The sequence below is a fragment of the Diorhabda carinulata genome, chromosome 11, assembly GCF_026250575.1.
Source record: "Diorhabda carinulata isolate Delta chromosome 11, icDioCari1.1, whole genome shotgun sequence".
Taxonomy (NCBI): Eukaryota; Metazoa; Arthropoda; class Insecta; order Coleoptera; family Chrysomelidae; genus Diorhabda; species Diorhabda carinulata.
Window position 1 is genome coordinate 6391397 of NC_079470.1, and position 25321 is coordinate 6416717.

Sequence of the window (25321 nt, forward strand, 5' to 3'; positions counted from 1 at the left end):
CCATTTATAAACAGAAGAAACAAAATAGGGCCTAGTACTGAGCCTTGGAGCACTCCAAATTCTATTTGCTTGCAAGATGACATCGCGACTCGATTCAGTTCCAGATGAGTATTTATGTTTGATGTCATTAATTGTAGTGCGAAGCTCTACTAAAACTACGAGTATGAAGAAAAAACTGTGTTAAGTTAGCATTTGAATCAGGAAGATATGAAAGCGGATCATGAGAAGGAGTTATAGAATTTGATAAATTTTCTTTTAATTAATGCAACAACAGGAGTCGAATCTCGAATTGGACATTTCTATAAAACATATTAAATTGCATTTAATATGTTGGTGCCTAGAATTTGCACCTTCTATATTTTTAAATACTCTCAATTGTCTAGACATTGAGTTTTCCATTCATATTGAGTTTTTTGGTGGAATGAAATCGGAAATGGATTAGCATTGCTCTTAGTACTCCTTTCAAATCAAAAGTAAACTAAAAATATACTCATTTAAAGAGGTTAAAGAAGGACATTGAGAATTCGGATGATTCCCGAATGTATTCCTCTCTATATATAAAATTTTTATCAAGAATACGAAAGTATTTTTAAACTTGAGTATTTATGAGGAATTCTAAATGAAAACAAGCATCGTCTCTGGCTGTTTATTGCTACGTGTTGATTTCGAGAAATGAATATTCTTGTAAATAAGACAAAGTACAAATTATGCAGTTCGAGTCATCAGATTCTTTCGTGCCATCAAAACAAATTTCTAGCCTGGAACTCTCTACAATATTTCTTATAAAACATGACTCTTCATAATCATAGCGATAGCCCATACGTATCAAGAAAATGATGAAAATGAGGGTCTTGGAATTGTGAAGACGCGTCATTGTCCATTCTCTGCTAACAAGTTATAAAAATTGAGTTTGGAGAATAGAAGAAATTCAATTTAACCATCTACATATTACAAAAATTTAGTGTCAAATGTGACTTTGTCTTGCATATGAAGATAATTTCACGCAAAATATACCTTCTTTAGATAAACTTTCAGTAGATATTTATGCGTGATCTTTTTCAAATGGTAGCGTGCTTACGTATTAGGTAAACGTATTCAAAGACGAATAAGGAAGGAAGAGTCAATATTTTGAATCTCGGCAGTGAGTCCCGCTGTTTAGTCTGAGTAAATATCTAACAGCTCTCTTTCGAAGTTTGAAGAATTAAATCACGGAAGTTCGGAATGGCATATCGTAGAAGCGACTCAATAAAGGCATAATAAACTGTTATAGAGGGGGATAAGTTCAGTTCTTTGGAAACTGATTGTCTACAACAAACCTAAGACTTTACAGATTCAACTACATCAATTGTGGAGTTATTTGTTTAGTTTAGTTTTAGTTTATTTAGTTTTAGAATCGTTGAGAAACAAAAGTTTAGAATCACACCAACGTTTAAGGGTGATTATGAAGTGTCGTGAGATCAGGGCTGCTCCAAGAGAAACTAGTATCGTTTGTAAAAAGACATATTTTACCACTGATGTCTATATTGGCAACGTCGTTGATAAACAGAAGAAACAAAATACTGCCTAGTACTGAGCCTTGGGCACTCTACATTCTATTGGCTTTCAAGAAGGCATCGTTGTATCAACCCTTACGATCTGACTTCTGTTGGTAAGGTATCAGTTAAAATACTATGCAGAGCTTTATAAAATTAAGAATCTACTTATATTTTCGATGGATAATGAATGTCAGTTAAAAGGAACATAAAACGAAGCCTCCGAAAAATACTGATGTTAATAGGATTGGGTTATTATTTGTTCTAACTTTGATTCTATCGATTTCCTTTTCATGAAATTTCGAATTAACTATTTAAATATACCAATTTTAAAGAGATGAGTCATTGTATCAAAATAAAAGTTTAGTAATTTCGTTAGAAGTAACTTTTTCATAGTCGTGCCAAAACCGCTAAAAAAAATTACATTTACGATTACATTTAATCAGTGAGTGGTTTAAACCAAACAAAACCTTAGGTCACAAACAAATATTTATCTTATTCTTTCTGTAATCAAATATTCTTTTCATCTTTATTCAGATATTGAAAAATTTTCCTCTGTAAAATAGGAACAATATATTGTTTTTTTATGAAATAATGTCATGGAAAACAGCCTTATATGTTGGAATGTTTTTTAACGAGCTGTTGATAAAATTTGATTCTGTTTTAAATATCAAATATAGATCGGTTTGTGTAATTTTCTAAGAGCGTGGGAATATTTCCTATCATCGATTCACCACGCTCTTCAACAGCCTTGGCTAGTAATCAAATTTGTATCTAGTCAATTTGAAAAATCACGTTTCATAAATTATTATTGAAACTGTTGAGGTAGGTTACGTTTCTTATATCTTCAAAATGCAATGCAATGATTAAAAATGTACATTGATTTATCCAGTACTAAGTATTAGCTCTTCTTATTTTGTAGAACGCCATATAATTTGGACTTTATATATAATTTGTCTTATTTAGTTTAGATTTAAAAAATTTATAACCTAAAAATCACATGTTAGAACTCTTAGATAAGGACTACAGTTGACTACAATGTAACCAATTACATGACCAAGTTAAGTGCCATTTTTTTAGTGGATTCAATGAAACTTACGAAAGGGACTTCCACTCGCTCGTCTGCCACTATCTCTACCTCATTTCATTAGGTTTTGTAAGCATTTCTTAGGATATTAATTGATCTGTTATAACTCAAAAGTGCTTATGTGAAATATTAAGAGTTGAACAGGCGTAGACTAGTTTTTACTTCCCCTTGTATATATATATGTGAACTGATGGTATCATCAGAAACACCTGCAGAGTTCTATTTGGAACTTTTTTATAAGTACCACAGGTGTAGTCTACCTTATAGGCCATTAACCATTCAACCATATTTTTATATGAGTTCAAACATGACGTCTAAATCAACGATGTTAATTATTCGTCATGCTAATTTCTTAATAAACCAAAAATTGGAACAAATTTAGTGCATGTTTCCCGCTTTGATGTTTTACAAACCGCCAATTATATCGTCCTTGACCTGTATTAAATATGATTCTTATATAACAATTTTATAAATTATGAGCGCTCTTTTTGTAGACTGCAGGCTACGAAAATGGTATAAAAATGTTTAAGTACATAGTTATAAAATTAGTTTAACCTCAATTCCATTATTAATTATAGACAAAATGGAATTTAGTTTTCAGACGCATTCATAAAGTAATCGACGTACTATAATTATAAAGAACCAGCGATATAATAACTAAGCCCCTGTGGCCTAATGGATAAGGCATCGGCCTCCTAAGCCGGGGACTGTGGGTTCGAGTCCCACCAGGGGTACAAATTTTTTTTTCATGCAAATAGAAATATTCGATCTAGATTTATTAAAAAAAATTATTGAGGTCAGAGAATCGATTAGATTTTTTAGATTAATACCATTACAGTTGACCATGTCTAAAATTGGATGTTTACTAAGGACACGTACTAATAGTGAAAGGAAATATATATAGAGTGACCCAACAAAAGCGTACAGATATAACAATGCCCAAATGGGTTGTCAAGTGAGACTTTTCATTTTTTACACATAGCTTTTCGCAAATTGAAATCTTTCGTATTTTATGCACAAATGTAAATTAATAATTCTTCTTTGAGATTTTATCTAGTCTTGACATCTGCTGTAGAAATATCGAATTATCTGGTACTACAATTGGGTTATGTTCTATTGATCTTCTAAGAAAACTTTACAATAAAAAAATCATCAGTGCATCACATATAACAGTGTTTAGTAGCACTACAAGAGTAATATGATGATCATAGAAAAGGCAATAAAAATGAAAAAAAACTTTTTTCATTTGGTTCCCAACCAATAAATATTGCTCCACAAGTTACAAAGGAAGTATATAAATTAACATGTTTACCAGAAACACTTTTAGATTTAGATATATGCAATGAAAAAAAGATTGTTGCTTCTGTGTTTTTCTTTTCAGTGGATAGAATTATTATTGGTTCAAAATTGAAGGACTGAGGTCATTCTTGAGGCTGAGTCTATGCATGCCATCACAGAGATTGCTAGAAGTCATAGGAAAAAGTTGATCTTTCTAAATCATTTGAAATATAACGATATTTTTGCTAGAAACAGTTAAATGAAGATAATTATTGTTAATTTTGGAAATCCGCTTTAGAAATATATTCTTTACATTTTGATAGGGATAACGTTTTGTTCAAAATGGACTGTTCTCGATTATATAAGCATTTGGACTTGGCAAATGCTGGGAGTATGAAAAAATTTCCTTGATGATGATACGTGAATCAAATCAGGTTTCACTATATATAGTTCATTGATTCTTAGTTTATTGATCAATAGATATCAAAATTTACGTTATATTACTGACTACAAATTTATACCTACACCATCAATATGAACATTAAATCTAACATTTCACGACAAGAGCAAAGAAAACTTAAAACCTAGAGTTAACGATGAATTTATGAGATAAGACCAAATAATTGGTGTTGTTCGATTCGGAAGTAATGCGTAGTATTCCTGTAGGAATATTATTAAACGTAGGATTGTTCCCTCCTGACTTAGTTGAAGATGAATCATAAGCATTTCCCAACAAATGGAAATACATTCCAGCTTTTTATAATAGACTATATAATAGAAGACAATTTGAATATATAATTAATTATTTGCTTTTGTTGATTCTTTTTGTGAACAAATATTATTTCTTTCCATTAACTGTAGAATGGAAAAATTATGGGTCTACAAAGTTATTTATAATTCTAAATATTGGGAAAAACTGAAAATATCACAGGCTGAGAAGTTGGTAGGATAGCATGAAATAAATATTTTTTTCTTTAAATTTTATTATCAAATACAGTCGCCTTAGATGTCAATTAGAGCCGGCTTGCAAGTTTTCGATAACTTATAGTACGATAACCTCTTTAAAGGCGCAAAATTTCTATCCTATGTGTATCCTTTTGAGATCTGAGAACAAGACAAAGTCGCTGGCGCCCAGATGTGAATCAGGAAGCAGTTTGCTATCGTTTCAATTAATTTGTGACATGGTGCATCATTCTTATGCCAATGGAGCGGTTTTCCGCGATTTCGTCCTTCAAATAGTCGTTGATTATGGTATTACCGATTTTTAGATAATGTATGAATATTTTACCATGCGCATCCCCAAATAATGATGCCATAACCTTGCCAACCGACATTTCTTTACTTCTTGGTCGGCTCAAGACTTGCAGTACACTCGGCAGACTGTAGATTGAGCTCCTGTATGAAATGATCCATCCATACTCACATTTGTAAGTAAAAATTCAAATTTCTTCCAATGAACAACTTCAAACATTACTCAGAATATTCGTTGTAATTTTGCAATTGAGTGACCGCGCGATAAGACAACCAAAAAACAATATTTCAATATTGCCAACATTTTACATTATGTTTATCCGAAATAATTTTGTTTGTTTGATGTTTTCGTCGGTGACAGCTGCTTTGAGACGTCCACTACGTGCATCCTTCTCGGTGCTATGTCCGAATAATGTTTATCAATCCAAGCCTTGGCTTCAATACTATTTAATTGACAAAAAACAATGCTTTATTAACAAAAGGTGCTTCACTCAAAATGCTGCAAGTCACAAACTAATGGTAAGACACCTATCAAATTGATAAACTTGTGTTTTAATGGTTAAGGCTAACTGAAAAAGATATGGATTTATTACTCGTAGCACCATCTAATTGTCAGCCTACGAAATGTGTGTACTATTTCGCAAATTAACTCATTTTTGAGAAAAGGTGTTCTCAGTATATTCGTAATCGACTAATTCAAGCGGTCTAAACAATTTTGAAAAATTTTCAATCAACTTTTCACTCTTTGAACATATATTAAATTTGTTTGAAATGTCTAAACAAACATCGAGAAACTCTAAATGATATTCTCTCAGGCATTTACAACTAAATACTGAACAATACCTTTCAAGAAATTGTTTTGGAAAAGTGTATGTCTTTTAAGATTTCTATCGGAAATCTCGTTTGGTTTTTATAATAAATTTCAAACAACACGTTTAGATAAATTATTCGGAAACGATAGTTTTTCTTCGTGTCAAGTGTAAAAGATATTTTGGTCCTATCTGGGACATTTCCCTCTTAGGAAAATAAGAATATGATCAAAGCTATCACCTTTTATGAATCCTCACTTATTTTTGGCATATCTCCTTTTCAATTCACTATTCCTAGAAATTCAGCAGCACGATCTTTGTGTTTTTCCACACTTTATTCAACTTACTGTGTTATTTTGTTTGTTTATCTACTTAGGTGGAATTTTGTCATCAAACCTTCAATTACTTTTAACCAACTGGAAATTTCACATACTTTCGTGTTATTGATAACAATACACGATTCTAAAAAATTTGCTCAAATATTTAATAATATCGCTTGAATTGATTAATTTCATTTTTATACGAAACAGAATGTAACATAAATTTCAAATCAAGCTTTGAAATTTTACTAATAGATCACGTTAAAAGATTCAAGACGATTTATGGCGTTACTAAGTTATATTTATTAAGCTAATGAAAATGATGAAAAAAGGTGGATGCTTGGATTTCTCAGCTCAGTGCTGAGTAGAACGTGAACGGTTTTTATAGCTTTGCCGCGAGGACCAAGAAAATGTAATCCGATTAATTGTTACGGGGGATGGAACTATAGTCTTTTACTATGATTTGACATCCAAAAGAGGTTCCAAAGAGTCGAAAAGGAGTCATCGGAAAGGAGAGTCCGGGCCAAAAATAGCAAAGGTCACTAAAAGCGTCAAACAATGATTTCTACAATATTTTTAGTCTGCGAAAGAATCCTTTTGATTCTCTTTGAAGAGTCGAAAACAACTGTGAACGCGGCATATTATTAATGTAACAAGGTTAGTGAACATGAATGTGACTTCACATAGATTGAAAACCCACCATATAGCCTTGATCTGGCTCCTGTCAAACTATTTTTTCCTCACAAAACTGGAGGGTTAATGAGTAAAAGATTTAACAGCGAAAATAAATTTAAAATTTCGATTTACGGACATTTTGACTCATACGTATATTCAAAAATAGTCACAGTTTGTTTATTAATAACCTTGAGTATTAGATAGTGGTGTAAAATCTATATTGCTTTTTATTCATCGTTCAAAGTCTCAAAACATTATTTGTTAAAAACGATTTGCTTTGGATATCAGTACACCAGCAATTTTATTTTTTGTGGTTACAAACAATAAAACAGTTCATAATTAAAATGATCTTCACAGATATATTTCGAAGTAGTCGTCCATAAAGTCCCTGGATCTCTTCTTGCAAGCTGTAAATACTTTATTCGTTCCTTTGTTGCTCTAGTTAAGTGAATAAATACTTTTTCAGGTGATTTCAATGGAGTATAAGTATACTGACGCACTTTACACCACTTATAATAAATGTTATAACAGAAAAACAAACAAACAATATAATGTTAATTGTTTACTAGTGATTATAATATAAAAAAATTATTATAATAATTTTGCATGTCAAATTAGAAGTTCATATCATTTAAACTAGTGTTTCAAAATTTTTCAGATATTCCGTCTACATATCTATTGAAATTCTATTCTGTTTTCCCAGAAAAATACGATCAAAGGTATATGGGGTTTCTCACTCTTTTAACGACATGGGTGTGCTCTGATTTGTTATAGTTTATTATCAGAAAGTCTATAATTTTATGGCGTTTTCTCGTACTATCTATTTTCTTTCGTTAACTATTAGTAGTAAAAATCTACCACGTTGAAATCCCCTCTGCGATAAGGAACCGACTCAAGAAATGTCAACTTCTATACTAGATAGTGATACTTCAGTCGTTCTTTGACTCAAGTAGAAGTTGTTTGCCGTCCATCAATTGATGACCGTGCAAACGTTTGTTGTTCGTGTAACATGTGATTGTAGACGTTTGTATCTTTGAAAGAATTTTTGAAAAGACGAATGTGCAAAGACCATGTTTTTTGGAATAATGTGATTATGCGAGAAGTATCCAAAAAGTATATTTTTTGTTGTCGAAAGAAAATATTTTTTCGAGCCTGTTTCTCCAATCAAATGCCAATAGGTAAATATATCTTTCTGGAATACTCTTTTTGATGTCGCTTCTAAGTTGCAGCTTTTTTGTTAATTAATTCCCAATTATTACTTCGATTACAAAAATATTAGATATAGTTTTTGTAACATACATCTTTTTGTAAGAAATTCATTGATTATTTACAATAATCCTGCTTCTATTTTCTAATAGATTATAATATTAAAACGTGTTTGTATACATGAATAGTGTTTGTGACAATTTCAAAAAAATTGTTTTTCTATTGAATTACTTAACTTAATAATGTTTTTGAGTTCCATTGAGTGACAGCAGATTCAACAATTTAGTATGTAGAATATAAATTAGATAGAAATATTACATCAACATACTGTATTCCATAGTTCCTATTTGTTATAATTTGTCATTTTCATTGTTTTGTGTAATTCAATATTGAACAGTAAGTATTTCATTCAGTTTTAACACAGGCGATCACAATTATCGGAAGAAGTTTGAAGAAAAATAATTATATGATAAATATACTTAATACAGTCTGAGAGATCAGAAAGCATTGGAATTTTGAAAACATTTTCTAGCAACCAGTAACTAGAATTAATTAGTTTACTTACTTGTTTCATTAGACAAGTCTGTCTGTATCGCGTTACTATTTATTATATCTCTTGAAGCCATAATAAGGATTTGAGATTTATTTAAACATATATTTTTGCCTGATAAACTTTGGCTGAACTTTTAGTTCTTGAACATGGTATTTTTGTTGTTACTTCTTCATAAGCAAAAATTGCACTGGAAGAGACTGCTGCCTACTCTTCAGCGGATTTAATTATAAAGGTCTCCAAATGTAATAGTTAACGCGAGAATGTTTTGCAGTTAACAAACTTGAAAACCGGGTTACTATTTTTCTCTTTGATGAGTGAAATCGCTGAGTGTAATAATAAAAAGCTGGTATAATACTTGGTCCAAATGGCTGCACTTCAAGTAGGAATTTTTTAGGCAACCAGATTGTATTAGTGGCAAATAGATAATAAAATAATATAACTTTTTACATATAAATAGATATTGTTTACTCGGAAATTCAAAGCAACAGTATTAAATCAAAAAGTCTGTTAACAACCTAAACACGAATCTCGTGAAACGCAGAGTTAATAAATTAGTCCTAGAAGACTAGCTATACCTAACAATTAATTATAAACTAAATTTTCTTATTTTCTAGATAGAAAATGTGTGGATATTTTCGGTGAAATAAATTTTCTAAGAAAATTCGGATTCTATTGAGATCAAATTTGTAAGCCTTTATCATGTCTTACCATTTCTTAAGTAATTTTCAATAATTTACTAGATCTCCTCTTCCCTGAAGAGACAGGGATTCAAACAATTCCTAATACCAGAGCCAAATTTGGAACACAAGGAATGAGATTATTTTTGATGTATTCAATATTCAAATCGGTGGTAATAACTTCTCGTTTTTCCTCGCACTTGTTATTGTATTTCCAAAATATTGTCTGTTAAATCAGAACATATTAAAATAAAAGTGGTTTCTAATATAAATGAGTTACACTGTATATATTCGAAATAATATTATAGAAATAATTTTAAGGTCATTTTAAAATAAAAGAAAGAAACTGTTTAAAATCCATTATAGATTTTATTCAAAGGTTACATTAGAATTTAAATAATCAAGTAATTCAAAAAGGCTCTGTTCCAATTTTTAAATGCATTCAATGTAATCTACTTCAACAAACGCGTTCGTATCAACCTTGCATCACTCCTTATATAAAACTTTATCTATGTAATGCTTTCATTTGGAAGGTATATTGATATTTTTTTGAACGTCATTATTTATTCATTGTCATTTATTATGGAAAAATATACTCCAATTATGGGCCCCCACATATTGCTTGCGAAATATGAGACAACTGTCACTATGCTTCGAAATAGTCACTATTTCTACATAAACATGTTACCCATTGTTTGATATATTTCTTAATAATAATTTGATTAATCATGATTTATTCCAAAATAAATAAAAAAAATCTAGAAAAATCAACACTGCCCAACCAAAGATTCCTATGATTCTCTAGTTAAGAATTTTGGAAACTAAATTCTTTGTTCAGGTTCTAATTTCAACAGATAGGTAAATTTACGATTGCAGTCTCATCCGTCCTTTCTCATATAACATCTCTACATTTGCACCAGCAGTAACCTGCAAGCATTGCTTCTTTATAATATTTCCATTCAGTCACCGAATCCTTTCGCCATGGAGAACATTCCTGTGATAGAGGACAGTACTCAAGATATCGCAAATACAGGATCTATCGTTGTAGGTTCACGTACAGGTAGAAAACGTAGAGCTTCTCAGAACTATTTACTGATGCCAAATTTTAAGACGATTAGAAATTAAAAAGCTAGATCTGCTGAGTTACATGAATGATGATAACGATTCACATTTTTATGTAGTCAAACAAACAAAACAATTACAAATAATAACAACCTATTTCTGGTGCGTCTTCAAGATCAATCATTTTACCACCTTATTTGTCCAACATAAGTAATCAAGGTTATCAATGTCATAATATCAAGGGGTTTATCAAGATATATCGAATACAAAATTTTCATACAAGTCCTTAATGAATATTGATATAACAACATCAAATCTAATTATTTATTTTTCCAAAGCCGATAGCCAGTAGATGGAGAATCTGGTTAATCAAAATTGTGATTCAGATCATACTCACACTGCGATTGGATGAATTTGTGTTGTTGAAGATCCTTTCTTCAACATAATAAATTAACGACAAGTTGGATGGCCGAGTAGCTTATTAAATATTTGGGTATTTTATGGTTCCGATTTTATTTATTGGCAATAATTGTATACAGAATGATGATAACGATAAATTAGATCATCCTTTTTTTCTAATTTACTATAATCAGTTGTCGAATTGCAGTTACGGTAACAAATTCAGCACCTTCTCTTAGAAACAATTACAAATAATGACAACCTATTTCTGGTGCGTCTTCATCATTAAAAGTTTCACCACCTTATTTGTCCAGCATGAGTCATCAAGCTTATCAATGTCATCATAACAATGAGGTTTATCAAGATATATCGAACTCAACTTTTCATAATACAAATACATAGTTTCTCATCTGAATGTGATTTTTCTTTTGTTAGTGTCTTAACAAGAACATAATCAAATATTCTATGGAAAATCTTGTATAATTTTGTAACTTTGTATCGCAACCATTATCTGATTATTTCAGACCTTTCACTTTACATCATGACAATCATCAGAGTATTTTGCAAAATTGGTCGCTTCTAATGTAGACTTCTTTCTACACAAGGGCTCATCATCGCCCATGTTTGTCCACAGCCGTGCGCAATGCCTGCCACGACGAATAGTCCGAGACATTTTCTCGATACAGACATTTGTCAGTTCCCACAGTGACATACATTTTCCCTAATTAAAAATAAGGATTTACGATAGTAGTGGGACTGTTTCCTGTGGTCCACTATGTACTAAAAAAAAGTTTGAGTACCTTTTTTTCTACTGAATACACTGTTTACACCGCCTCTACACCAACACTCATAATTACACTGTCTGATTCGCGTGTCGATAACCAAGTTTCAGTGACTGAAGGTGAACTTAACCTTCAGTCTCTGAAGAAGATAACTTGGTTATCAGACTGTAGTTGTGAGTGTTGGTGTAGTGGTGATTTAAACAGTGTGTTCAGTATGAATATCGCCAACGAATATTCATTATGATATCCTCATAATAATAATAATAATGTCAATATCAATTTCAATTACAATGTAATACGCTGGTTACCATTTTGGTTAACAAAGTTACAGATTTTCTTATTATTATTTATACAATAATTGTCTATTATTATGAACGTAATATGAAGTTATTCATCACAGGAGACCTCACACAAACAGTATCATTGACGAATTTTATCATGTTCGTTAGTTTGTTGCAATCCAATAAAACTCGCCGCCTTTGATGTTTTGAATAGCTCAAAGTAATATAAGAATACATAAGTATTATGATAAGACAACCGCCCCTTTCAAACATAAAGACGTTACGCTTCGTAAATTCTTACTACTTAGTAGTCTGCAGAACGTCTTTATTATAGACTTTTATTTCAGGAAATTTGAACTCAACATTTATTTCAGATTATTCCCGACGTTGAAAATTAAATGGAGCAGTTCATTCACCTAAAAGTGACACTAATCTACAAAACAAAAATGCTTTGCAGACATGACGAACTTTATAACAGTGACATTATTGTTCCTGGAAATCAATCCTGGAAGTATTCAATTAATTTTGAAAATCCACTAGTATAGCTTTTAAGAATACTTCTATATCCATTTGTCAGTGATTATTTTTACTCACAAACTGGTCTAATCAGATTAACAATTATATTATTTCATTGTCAATAATAGTTTTACTATTATATGTAATGCTATTGAATTAAGTGTCACGTCGAAACCAAATTATATCTTACCCGATTATCTACAACTGTCACTATGATGGCTCTTCTTCTTATCAATTGAATGATACTGACTATTCGATTGAATAATATTTTATACTTCATGTCCCAAAGTCCCAAACGCCATTGAACATTCACTATATAATCCAGTCAGTAGAGGTTTATCCCTGTAACTGCGAGAAATTTGGTAAACACGTAGTTTTTATTATCCCAAATACAAAAAAAATCCATCCCAATGGTTTACCGCATGGGGTGAAAAATACCGCTTACCGCTATACTTTCAAATCAATTTTTATGAGTGAAGGGGTAGTTGCAAGAATTTTTCATTGGAGTTTTGGGATATTTAGGACGTTGCTTTAATTAATGAAGCTCCTGACGGATTTGGTGATAATAAGTAAAGTGAGATATAATACTAATAACCAACAAATTTGAATACGTCGTCGAACCATTTAAATCAAAAATAACATGGATTAATTATTTTTGTATATTACTCTTTCGTGAATATGAAGCTTTAAGTCTCTTATCCATAAAGGTAACGTTACGTTATAATCTACAATTATGCCGATTTTCATCAAAACAAAAAGTGTTTTAATCTATTAATATTTCAAATAATACGGATATTCACGACTATCGAAATCATCATCTGAGAACTTTTATCATTTATCATGTTGGAATTTATTAACATATAAAATTCTCTATACGGATTTTTCCAAAATGTCAGATCTGGTGCTCAAATGTGGATCATCTGTAAACCATCTAAATCATTGTTTATACTTGATGCAGCTTTCTATTCCATAATTTCGACACACAATACCTAAACCCTTCATCAACTAATGCATAGTAGATCTTTTTCGGCTAGGATAGAAATTATTCTTGCCTCAATTCTTCTACTTCTGTATTACTCGCCGTAAATACCCATATTGATGGTATATTTATCCGTTAAAATTGTTATTCTCATAGTTAGAGATATTTTGATATTTTATATCCATTTTCATCTTGTTATTTTCTAGAATTTTTTCTACTCTTTCAAGCATCAGAGTGTTGGGGTTTTAATTTTCATTCTCCTCTCATCTATGTTTTCCACTTTTTCCGATCCTTGGCTACTGCATTCATTGATTGTATTGTTTCTCTTTCTTCTTGCTTCCTCTGCTACTTGCTCCAGCTAAAGGTCCTCCTTTCCTTCTTTTCTCATGTAGTTTTGCTTCTATCATTTTTCTTGAAAAGCTTTGTGGTTTTCTTCTCTTTATATGTCCGTATCAGTTTCAAACTCTTTCAGCTATTTTGTTTATCATTCTCTCCTGTTTGAGCTTTTCTAGAATATCCTCATTTCTTATCCTCTCCATTCTCTTTTACCCTATTTTCATCAGTTGTTTCATCTGTGTCGCTATTACTTTAGTCTGCGTCTTTTTGTTCATGAGTCAGATCTCACTTCCATATATTATGGTAGATACTGTTACATAACTTCATTTTTATATTTTCAATATGGTCACCTAATTTTTTTCCTTCCATTATTAGATCTTTCTTTTATTTCCTTTCACACTTCAGTACTATTCATTTGCAATGTTTGATATTCAATTACATTCTCAGATTCCTTCTTTATCTATGTGTCTACATTTAGTAGATAATTAGCGTATACTAATTAGTCGTTTTTCATTGATTGTAGGTTTCTTCTAGCATTTATTGTCTCCAGCTCATGGCTCTCCTCTTTTATTTCTTCATCACTTTCAAGATAATTTAGGCATTAGATGGTTAAAACATACTTTGTACCTTTGTTTCTTTCAGTCTGATGTAGATTCATGAAGAAAGTCTTGTCACTAGCTGCTATAAATAGTACAAATCTACCATGCTAGCATTGAAAATAATATAAAAGTAATCCAATATATTTATCAATTCTTATCGCGTATTTTATTACGAAGCACAGACATTGCGGCTAGCCGCAATACAAGTCTCGTTCAATTATCTCATTGAAAATTCAAAGATTAACCAGGGTCTAAATTAATAATTACATGTAAGAGTCCACAGTAGTTTATTATCACGTATACAACGATATGTTTGTATAGTTAATAAATAACAATCAATTTCATTGAATCACTTCCACTGAATTTAAAAATTACGTCCACTAAGAAAACTATATATTATCAGTGATATAATTAAAGAACATTGCAGAAAAGAAAAAGTATTCTTACAGAAAAAGAGAGGATGAATTGTTTGCAACCTTCACCTTTCACAAAGTACAGGTTTGGCGCTTTCCAACAGATCCATTACCAAAATAGTGGGCAATGAAAAGTGAAAGAGACGTAAACGGGTTTTCTTTTCTTCAAGTGTTGTGTGATCTGCTCAAAATCTCAAAATCTCCCCGAAAGATGAAATTGTTATGTTTGAGATAACGAATTAGTCTTGAACGATTTGTAGACCGGAAAGGATTCACATTGAGTAGGGATGACGCTTCCAGAATATTGGCATCTAAATGTTTCTACTCGTGTTATATCATACTTCCACCAATTTTTTGATCTTGAACATTCTTTTTACAATTAATCGTGTTAAATACATGCCATAATATACTGTAAGAATTTGTTAGAGCTAGTGATAGAGTTCTGCGAAGCTTTATTTTTGCGAATCACATAATGAATAGTACTCATTATGAAAATCTTCATTTAGATATAACAAATAGTCAGGATACTTCTGAACAACAGGTATTATTATTATTACTATTATTATTACATTATATATTCGAAACCGTTTTCCATGTGATCAAGTTTCTCAGTAATAGTTTGAAAGAGTAAGGAAATAGTTCCAGAAAATAGTAATTAAATACATTGAAGCATGAATTATTGTCAATTCAATTGAAAAACCTTTCTTCAAAGGAATCTTGGAGCTGATATTTGTTTTCTTATTATTTCAGAAATTGATATTTAACATTTTTGAGTTATATTTCATTCCAAATTAGAGATAATCCATTCATGAATACGAAACATGTACTAAGTTTGTAAATGTGCTTGATATGGAATGTGTTGACACATTTGTGTGATATCAGCTTATGCTAGACTAGTTTGTTTATCAGCCCAAGTTATTTTTGATAGTGCCATAACTTTTTAAAACTCCGAGGAATAGATGAAACATACCTATGGGTAAAATAGCTTACCAAGAATACAAGTTATTGCCAACCCCAAATTCTTTTTTTGGTAGACTCAGAAAACTTTTAAGAATCTAACAAAAACTTGAAGACCGTCGATGAACGAAAACGATGATGAGTGAACAATTAAATGTAAACAACTTCACCGTACATCAAATTTTGACAGAAGGTTTGTGTCAATATAATATAACCATTATGATTTTAGCCATTATGACTTTTTACTTTTTTTTGTAATTCAAGTCATATCCCTTGCAAAACTACTGCTATCAAGACGGTTATACCAGTAATAAAAAAATATTATGAGCTTTGATATAGAGTCTCATTCCTTATCTCACATACTTCCATTAGCGGCTCGTGGTAAAAAATTTTAATTATACTGCAATGTTTCTAAAAAACTCACTTTCTAGAAGGTTGGTTCCCTACTAAAATGATGGATGGTTAGCACATAAGGAATATATGAATACCAAGCAATACTTTTCGTCTTCACCAACGTCTTTGCTATAGTTTATTATCTTGCTTTCTTTGCCTTCCGAAAATTAACTTAAACATATTCATTGTTAACTAAACTAAACTATTTTTGGCAAAATATACCCATTTATATCAACACATTTTCTTTATAAATGTGTATATTTAATCAATAAGCAGAATAATGAAGATAGTTTTTCGAATTTTCGTGTCTTTTTGAATTCAAGCACTCTAGTTCGATGACCCCTATTTCCATCCAAGATTTTTCGCCCACACAAAGTATGCAGTGAATTTTTCCTTACATCAGTTTCCTCTATAATTTCCATTGAATATTAAAAATTTGCTTCTAAATAGATAATAGGAAATATATCAATTGGAATTATTATTAAAATAATATTATTAACATTTAATTCACATTTTAATTTTTCGAGAGTTCCGCAGCTCTATTGCCCTCATGAAAAGCCGTCTCTGTATACTAAATTATTGCCCACTCCTGATTTTATGTTGTTTTTGATGCCTTTTTGATCTATGATGCTAACACAAACATAAAATACACAAAAACTGCATCTGTATATGTATGACATAATACCGCATTTAAATGCTATAAGGAAGAATATAAATCGTTTGCATATCGGTGAATGGAATTTTTATATAATTACTGTTGTCATGATTTTTGTTTTTTATTGGTAAAATGAAAGCGATTACTTATTTTCTGTTTACACTACACTATTTTATATCATTATTTATTACTCAACCAAATGGTAAAATTCTTGACATAAATACTTCATTTCAATTAAAATTAAACCTTGCGTTCATTTATCTCTATATCGAGGTTAAAAGTTCAAACATGGATTTTCTTTCAGGTAAGGTATTCGCCTAGAAACAGTAAATAACTTGGGAAAAATACTAAATAATAACATTTGCTTATATTTAGGGTCATTGTCGTTGTTTTGCAGAAACAACAGATTGTAAGAAACATGAATTTTACAATTCCGCAAATAAACAAATGTCAGTGTCAATAAATCAGTCAGTGACTCGGTTGCGTGAACAATTATATAAAAAGTTCAAAAACCCAATATGAAAATAAGTTGAATAAGTAGATTACATAAGAATATTCGTTCAATGTATTAAAAGGTAAGATGTTATCTGAATTAAAACAAGGTTTGATATGTTACCAAAAGCTAAAAATTATGAAAAAAAAAATATAATCAAACTTCGGAAACATTGAAAAAAAATATACTTATGTTAAATTGGATTAAAAATCATGGATTCATAAGAGAAGTGAAAAACCCAAAAAAGACTACTCCGAAAATATACGAGTATATTTTAATTAATCTCCTTCGAATTTTTGACTTTGACTAGCAATGCACGTATCCCAAAATTTGATGCATACTAGAAATGATACCACAACGTTTGCATCACATTTGTTCACTTTATTAGAAGCAATAGTCGCATGGTGCTAAATTTGGTGGGTATGGACTAACAGTAAGACTTTTAGTAGCCAAAATGTCATTTTAAAGAAGAAAGCTGTGGACCCATTTCAAAGTCTTTCCATTTGCATATCGTTTGGTAAATATTCCAGCTTCTATTTGTAAAATTTGCTCACAGTTTTTGTCCTGGGAACGAACTCATGACATTGAGGTTCGATTTTCACTTGGCTTTTTAGTTCGATTTTCCATCTAGCACCTCCAGTAACAATTTTTGGAGTTATATTCGGGTCGTTTGAATCACAGCAAATTCTACACTGGTTTTCGTTTTTTTATCAGTGAAAAGGCTCACTTTCTGCGTTTTCCTGTTCATTTGGAGGTTCATCAAAGTATTGCCTCCACCTATAAACTTTTCCTTTTCTGTTTCTTATCAGACATCCGTTTGTACGTCAATAATATCTCTGCCCAACTACGACTGATCTCTTGCTTCTTTTTTGCATCTTGGTGTAAATTTCTTATACCTTTATTTATATAAAGTTCTTTTATTAGTTTTTCTAAATTTTCCCGTTTTTTACTTCTGCAAACATTTTTACAATTTTTCCTTTGATCTGCATACTCCTTATTTCTTTCATCAGACGGATTATTTAACATCAATTATCTTGCCCTGTTTCTTCTTCTCAATGCTTTTCAGCGATCTTCATCAAACCATTCATTCTCTGAAGTTGTGGTCATAACATGATAAAATTGTTCAGCTACAAGCTAGTTCTTTAAGCTTCCTACTTCATATATCCTGAGATCTGGTGTTCTTTCTTAGTTTTTTGGTGTTTCTTCCTTTAGTTTTGTCACCATCAATATGTAGTCGGAGTCAGGGAATGTTTCTTTTTTGAATTAAATACAAATTAATTACTTTTTAACAATTTTTGGTTTTGTTAGGCCATTTTGGTTGGCGGTGCAATATATTTCACCTTAATTCATAAGTTTTCGGTCTACACGATGCGGTCTAGTTTTGTGATGTTGCAGAATAACACTTTTTTCTGTTGATAATCGACGGATACTTTTCGATTAAAGATTAGTTCACTCGATGCAATTGTACAAAGTAAAGAACTGTATTAAGAGTATATTCAAGTTTCAGCACTTCAAAATGAACAAATCTACTTCGACATAGTTCGGGGTGATCCATTTTTAGAGGGATACTGCCTTTTTTGTTTTAGATTGTAATATAGGAATCAATTTTCGTTTTCAGTGATCAAAGGATGAAAAAACGGTTCAATTTGGTACCTTTAAAGCAATAAGTAGCATGTGTCGGTTGATTTTGTTCTCACCAGACAGATTATGGGGAGAGATCAAAATTACCTTATGTGAACTCAGATAATCATTTAGGCATTGTTGCATTTCTAGTCTTGCGAAAATCAAAAATCATACAATTTCGTATTAGTTTTTTTTATTATTTGATTCACCATTTCAACTCAAATTGCGAAAAAGTTAAAATGTCTTTTACTTTGAATTTAATGTATACAATTAGCTGACAAATGACAATTAGGTATCAGCATGCACATATTCGACATTACTTACCGGTCCCTCAATATTTATGCGATATAAAGACGATACGCTATTATCTAGCTTGGTTTGTTGCATTGAAAGTTTTGTTCCAATAGTTCGAAACTTATGAATAATTTTATGGACAATCTTATTGATTCTTTTATAACAATAACTTAATTATAACTATTAACAATTAACAGATCTATCACCAATTCTATTATCAAACAGGAAGTAATTAAAAATTGATAATACATAACAATTAAGCTATTAATTTCATTTTTTTCTCAAAACATTAAGTAAACGCTGGTGCAACATTGATTTATGACGTTATCAGTCGATAGTTAGTTTTATTATGTTTTTTTAAGGATTGAAAACATAGTTTTGTTCTTATTGTAATGGGCTCTATAAATAACTAATAATGACTATTTTTTATAGCTTTGTTGATACCTTCAATGATATGATTCAATTTTTCAATTATTATTTGATTTCTTAATATGAAAATTTATAAATTAATTGTTACAGCATGAAAATCGCTTATTAATTCAAACACTTAATTTGATTGTGACATGAATAATTCAACAAACTATTCTTAGTGACTTCAGTTGTGTTTCATTCACGTCTAATATTAGGGGTTAGTATGGACTATTAATCGAAAATATATCATATACTTATTATACCAAATTTGAAATTTGAAAATTATTTTATAGATTTAATTATGCTCATGGAATTTCAACTACTTCTTTTGATTTAAGTTTTATCCAGGTTTCTTCTTGATTACATTAATCTTACATCTACAATTTTTATGTTGTACTCACTTTTGTGTGAAGCGAAATCTGTTTTTAAAATGTATGTGAACAATCACTACAAATTGCCTTACATTTTCGTATGTTCAGTATATTTGCAATTTACAGACATTTATCGAACTTAAGTATATCTTTGAAAAGGTACAAATCATTAAGTAACTAAATCAAATATATCAGGAGAGCCAAAAAACGAAAATATATATAATTAAAAATAGGACAATGATAAATCAATCACAATTTATTTCCAATCAAATATTTCTTTAAAACTCTTGACTCATAGTAATTAAAAATTGTATTTTCGCGCTTAATGAGTCCAATATGTATGTTAGTTTCAAACTGTAGTCTTCATGGTTGGTATCAGCTATACAAGGCTCTGGAGCTGTCTCATCTGAAGTTTATAGAGAAAGTAAATTTCTATACCGCTGCTGGACCACATTTGGAATGATTATTTTCTCTCAAAGCTGAAGCAAGCTCTTTTTACTTTGATAATTTCAATTGTAAATTGTTATAACTACATGTTCTTCCACGATTTGATGAGCTATCAATACCTAAGGCATCTTGTACTTTTCTTGGGGCTCTTGAACATATTATTTAGATACATTTAATCCCATTTCCTTTTACATCTATATCGTTGTTTTTTGTTATCTAGCAGCATTCTAAAAATTTATGTTCAATTACCTCTAAAGTTTTCTTTGGGAAAAATATGTAGTTCCAAAGACAATCGATAGAGGGAAATTCCCCAAATGCTCTAACCTCTACAAATTATTTAATAGTAAAACTCCTCAAGAAACTATGATGAACTTTGTCAAATAGTAAATTAAATTTTCTCATTCTCTGATGGGCATATATTGTAGTTATATTCACTTGGTGACTTTTTATACTTATGGGAAATGGTAATACCAACTGAAAATTTGGAAAAAAATGTACTTAAAAACCTCAAATTCTTACTTGTGCATTATGTTTAAAATATACATATTTTCGCTGATCTCTTTTGCTAAGTATGGAATAATTAGTTGTACTTAAGTTTAAGGTCCTTCGTTTTGGATTATTTGTAAACCTAATATGGATACATAGTTTGTCTTTCTGTTTAGAATATGTTGAGTAGCTAAATGTGAAATCTATTTTTTTTCCTTTTTCAAAGTATAATTTCCTTAAATACTAGGTTGTAATATTCATGTCTATTTATGACATTTTCTGTTAGTTTTCCTGTCTGTTTAAATGAAATTTTCTGATCAAAGTTTCATCACTCTTAATCAGCTTCCGCTTACTTTCTCGCTTCTTGAATAAAAAAAAATGAAATATTTTATATCACTTGAATCTTTTCATGAAACAGAATGTGCTATTTGGCAATTTTGTTATTATATAATAGTATTCTTCACTAAACTAACTTGAAATTGAAATTTGTATAATGTTTTTATGTAAAATAAACAATTTAACGAATTAAAGCTTCAAATATAAAATAAGATGAGTTCAAAGTTCGGAAAGACAGCTTACAAAAAAATTAATTCCGAGTAAAATTAGAAACCACACTTCATTTATTTTAGAATGCACTATAAATGAAATTTGTGGAGTAAAAACATAGTCTAAAGATATTGTGAACATATAAAAGAAAATTGGTTGTATAAAACTTTTTACTTATTAATAATTAGCTACTAATCCGCTAATGAGTAAAGTTCGTATAGTCATACTATTATACAAAATGGTTGTATTATAGACTGGTTTTTCTATAGCTAAAATGTTGAGTTTAACATCGAAACTTTCACATAAATAAATCATTTTCCTCACAAATATCAGTTTTCATTACATACTATTTGTCTGGTTTCCAATAAAAATCTGTCGGAAATATTTGAACAGTAAATAATTAGTTTTTATTTATTTCAGGACAAGTACTTCGAAAGAAAATTTTGACATCACAAAAATGAACTCTGCAATTACTTTAATGATGTTGATAATCTCTGTCATTTTTTTGTTACACCCTGACATGTAAGTATAATTATCGTATTAAGGAGAGGTATTAAATATCAAATTTTCATAAATTACCAATCACATGATAATCAAAGAATTGGTTTTAATCATTTCTTAATAAATTCTCACAATTACACACAAAATCTTGAAGATTCATAAATGCTAGAAAATATATATTTTAAACTCATATTTAAAGAAGAGGAAGGAGATAAAAAAGAATAGGAAAGCCAAAAATAATTGTTGTGTGCGGTGTTAAAGGGTATTAGGCAGGTACAATCGAGTTGGAGTGTAAAGGTCAAAGTTCGCAACCTTTAGAGAAGAATTGAGGAACGGTGAGAATAGTCATGGGTTATAAAGGTCTGCAGTAACGTAAATATGAATAAATCCTCGTAGTTGACTATTTAACGTTATCCTAATTACAATTCAACTTAATCTGCACTTATTTATTATTCGTCTCTCTACCGTCTTTGGTCTTGAAATTTTTAAAATCCAAGCACCCCTATAAAAAGAACTTTAAAAGATTAGAATCTAGGAATCGATTTGATAGATCCTCTTCATCCACCGGTTGGAAAGACAATATCGATATAATCACAAAGAAAAGAAACACGTCCATTTGTCTTTATTTGGAAAGTCTAAGAAGCAAATTAGTCAATTCTTCTTAAAATAATTCCAACTATTGTAGTAGTGTCAAATTATTCAATCAGAATCATCGTCCAAATATAAATATAGTGTTGAACAGATATTTTGATACTTTCCTTAAAGAGAGCTTGTTGATTCGAACTGGTTTCTCTTGCTTGCGCTTTCCCCTAAACTGAATAGATAGGTAACGTGTTCTTGTCCTAATCTTTTGTGAAATTTCAATAATCAATAATTTCATACAAAAGTCTTGGATTAAAATCACTAATGTTGTTAGTCGCAATTGCAAATTTCAAAAAAGTCTAATATTAAATTAAAAGTCAATAAAATAGTAACAAAAATGTCTTTCAACACAACTAGAAAGTAGACAATGAACTGAAAAATATCGATTAACACAAAAACTACATTACTTTCCGCTCCCCGTGATAGATTACTGGTTTTTTATAACATGATAAAGTATACAGGCTGTCCAAATATCAAAAAAAGCTTTCGTTTGATTCCATTTTTGATTCTATATTGAAAAATATTCAATATTTAGCAGCTACGTATATAAAAATAGCTATTAACATTACATTGTTATTTAACATAATCAACTATAACGTCATATCTCTAACTTGGAACACCCTGATTACATCAACGTGTTATGTGAAAATGACTGGAAATATTTGAACCATTAAATTTTTTTCGAGTTATATAAGAGAGAATAATGATTATAATAACTCTTTAATAACTAATAAGACATAGATATCGTCCTGGATTTATTAAGGTAATTGGTGGTGGAGATACAACTAAAATTTTATTTCATTCCCAGATAAATCAGTCTGTATTATTGTTAAGCGTCAAACGGCTAAATGCCATTCTTTGATTAGATACGTTGACCGTCTCAAGGTTAATGCAAGTCAAATACCTTTTGAAAGAATTATTTTGAAAGATAGTAAGAAATTTACAAAACACTGCACTAGCCAAAATAATTATTTTTCAAGTTTATTCTTAGTAATGTGTATTCATCACACTTTTTCTTCACTTTGCTTTGCTATTTGACTCGAATTTGGACATATTCGTCGTCTCAAATCCTTTTCAAACTCAGAACACTTAAGATGGATGTATTCTTTTTTCTCAATTTTGATTAATAAATTTTCACTTCAGCCTCAATAATCAATTAAAACAACCACCATCATTGCCACACTATTCTTTCCCCAAACATATATTTTTGAGGGTTGATATTTGTTGATATTTCAGTCAATATATTTTCCACTAAATTCAAATAATTTCCTTTTGTTTACGAAAACAGTACTAACAGACTGATAATTTTTATATAGGATGCGCCCTAAAGTTGTATGTAATTACATACTTATCCCCTGATATTTTAGTTTGGATATAAGATTATTTCCTTGAACCACAATTATTCTGTTTAATAATACAGATTCATCAACAAATATTTTATCAATATAAAAGATTTTTGGTGTTATTTGCGTCGAATCTAGCGCAATTAGTGTCAAAATGTTGAATGTGTTATGTTAATGTCATTTAAATATTCAAAATGATTTTAGGCATTATAGTTTTTTTCTAGTACTTTTCTAAATCATTCTTAAGATTGTTAATAAGCTCTTTAGGCACTGGAACGGTGGTAATCATTTCTAAGGTGGTACAAAACTACATCGAGTCGCTATGTTAAATTTGTGTGTATCAGGGTAATAAACGGCGGAAAGTGCTGCCACCAATACGCTACCGGTCTCCCCAATTCCCGTATCCGATGGTGACATCAAAATCAAAAGTCTAATGGGCAGAAAAGCTGAAAACAGATTTGTAATCAGGTGTCTGTAAATCACCGGCAAGCATCACAGCAAAATCCTCTTCAAGAGGGCATCCAAGATACTGCTGTACTGTCAGATCCAACTCGAAAAAAGTCAATTAAGGCTGATCATTGGGTTGATTATTGGCCACTAGTATACGTCAAAGCATCTCAAGATAATAGGCATCACACTTGATGCTCAATCTCAAAGATGCAAAAGAAAAGAGGAAATTCTACTATTTTGTAAATAGCATGGGAGACACACATTGAAGAAAAAGGAGAAAGATATGTGTAGAATAAGAGCACACGAAATAATTCTTCATAATCTGTGCTCCTTCCAACTCATGAATTGTCTTACATAAGGCCCGTGAATAATGGCTGAATTGATGAGCGCACGGCTCAATCCGAATCTAGTTTCAATTCCAACGTTGTATGCATATCTCAAATTTTGCGGATTGCTGATTGACCCGGATCAAGGTTTCACTTCCTGTTTCACATCGGATATTTTCTATTAGAATAATTGCCAATCGTTTTGCTACAATTTTCGCAACTTTTATTTACGTGATGGTTTTATACAGAATTGTCTACCCGCGGTTTCACCAATTACTGCTGGTCCTAAATACTAAATGTGAATTCTAATTACCAACCTAAGCAAGAATAGAAATAAAAAAATGTTATTAATTTTCCTATTATTGTAGGTGTATGGGAAGTGTATGGGTCTGTAAACCGTGCAAGGACAAAGCTGAATGCAACGCTGAGCCAGCTGACGTCTGTATTTGGGGTGAAGTGCGAAATGCTTGCGATAGAAGAATCTGTGCAAAGGTGAGTACACATCAAATCAAATTTCTTACTTATTAAAAGCTGATATGAAAGTATATGAGAAAAATTTATATTTCGTAACATTTATAATGAAAATAATGATGACATAGTCACCAAGTGAATTTCGAAAAATGTTATC

The 25321-nt window shown here is 30.6% G+C and overlaps 1 protein-coding gene and 1 non-coding gene across 2 annotated transcripts in view; both read left to right on the forward strand.

The window, feature by feature from the left end:
* LOC130899302 (neuroparsin-A-like) overlaps positions 1-25321 on the forward strand; it is a 47525-nt gene that overhangs the window by 20557 nt on the left and 1647 nt on the right. The window contains exons 2-3 of the mRNA XM_057809148.1: positions 21852-21953; positions 25062-25185. Of these exons, the coding sequence (XP_057665131.1) occupies positions 21889-21953; positions 25062-25185 (189 nt within the window). The 5' untranslated portion in view covers positions 21852-21888. The remainder of the gene's footprint in view (positions 1-21851; positions 21954-25061; positions 25186-25321) is intronic.
* Positions 3281-3353, forward strand: Trnar-ccu (transfer RNA arginine (anticodon CCU)). Its single transcript has one exon. It is a non-coding gene; the product is annotated as a tRNA-Arg (tRNA).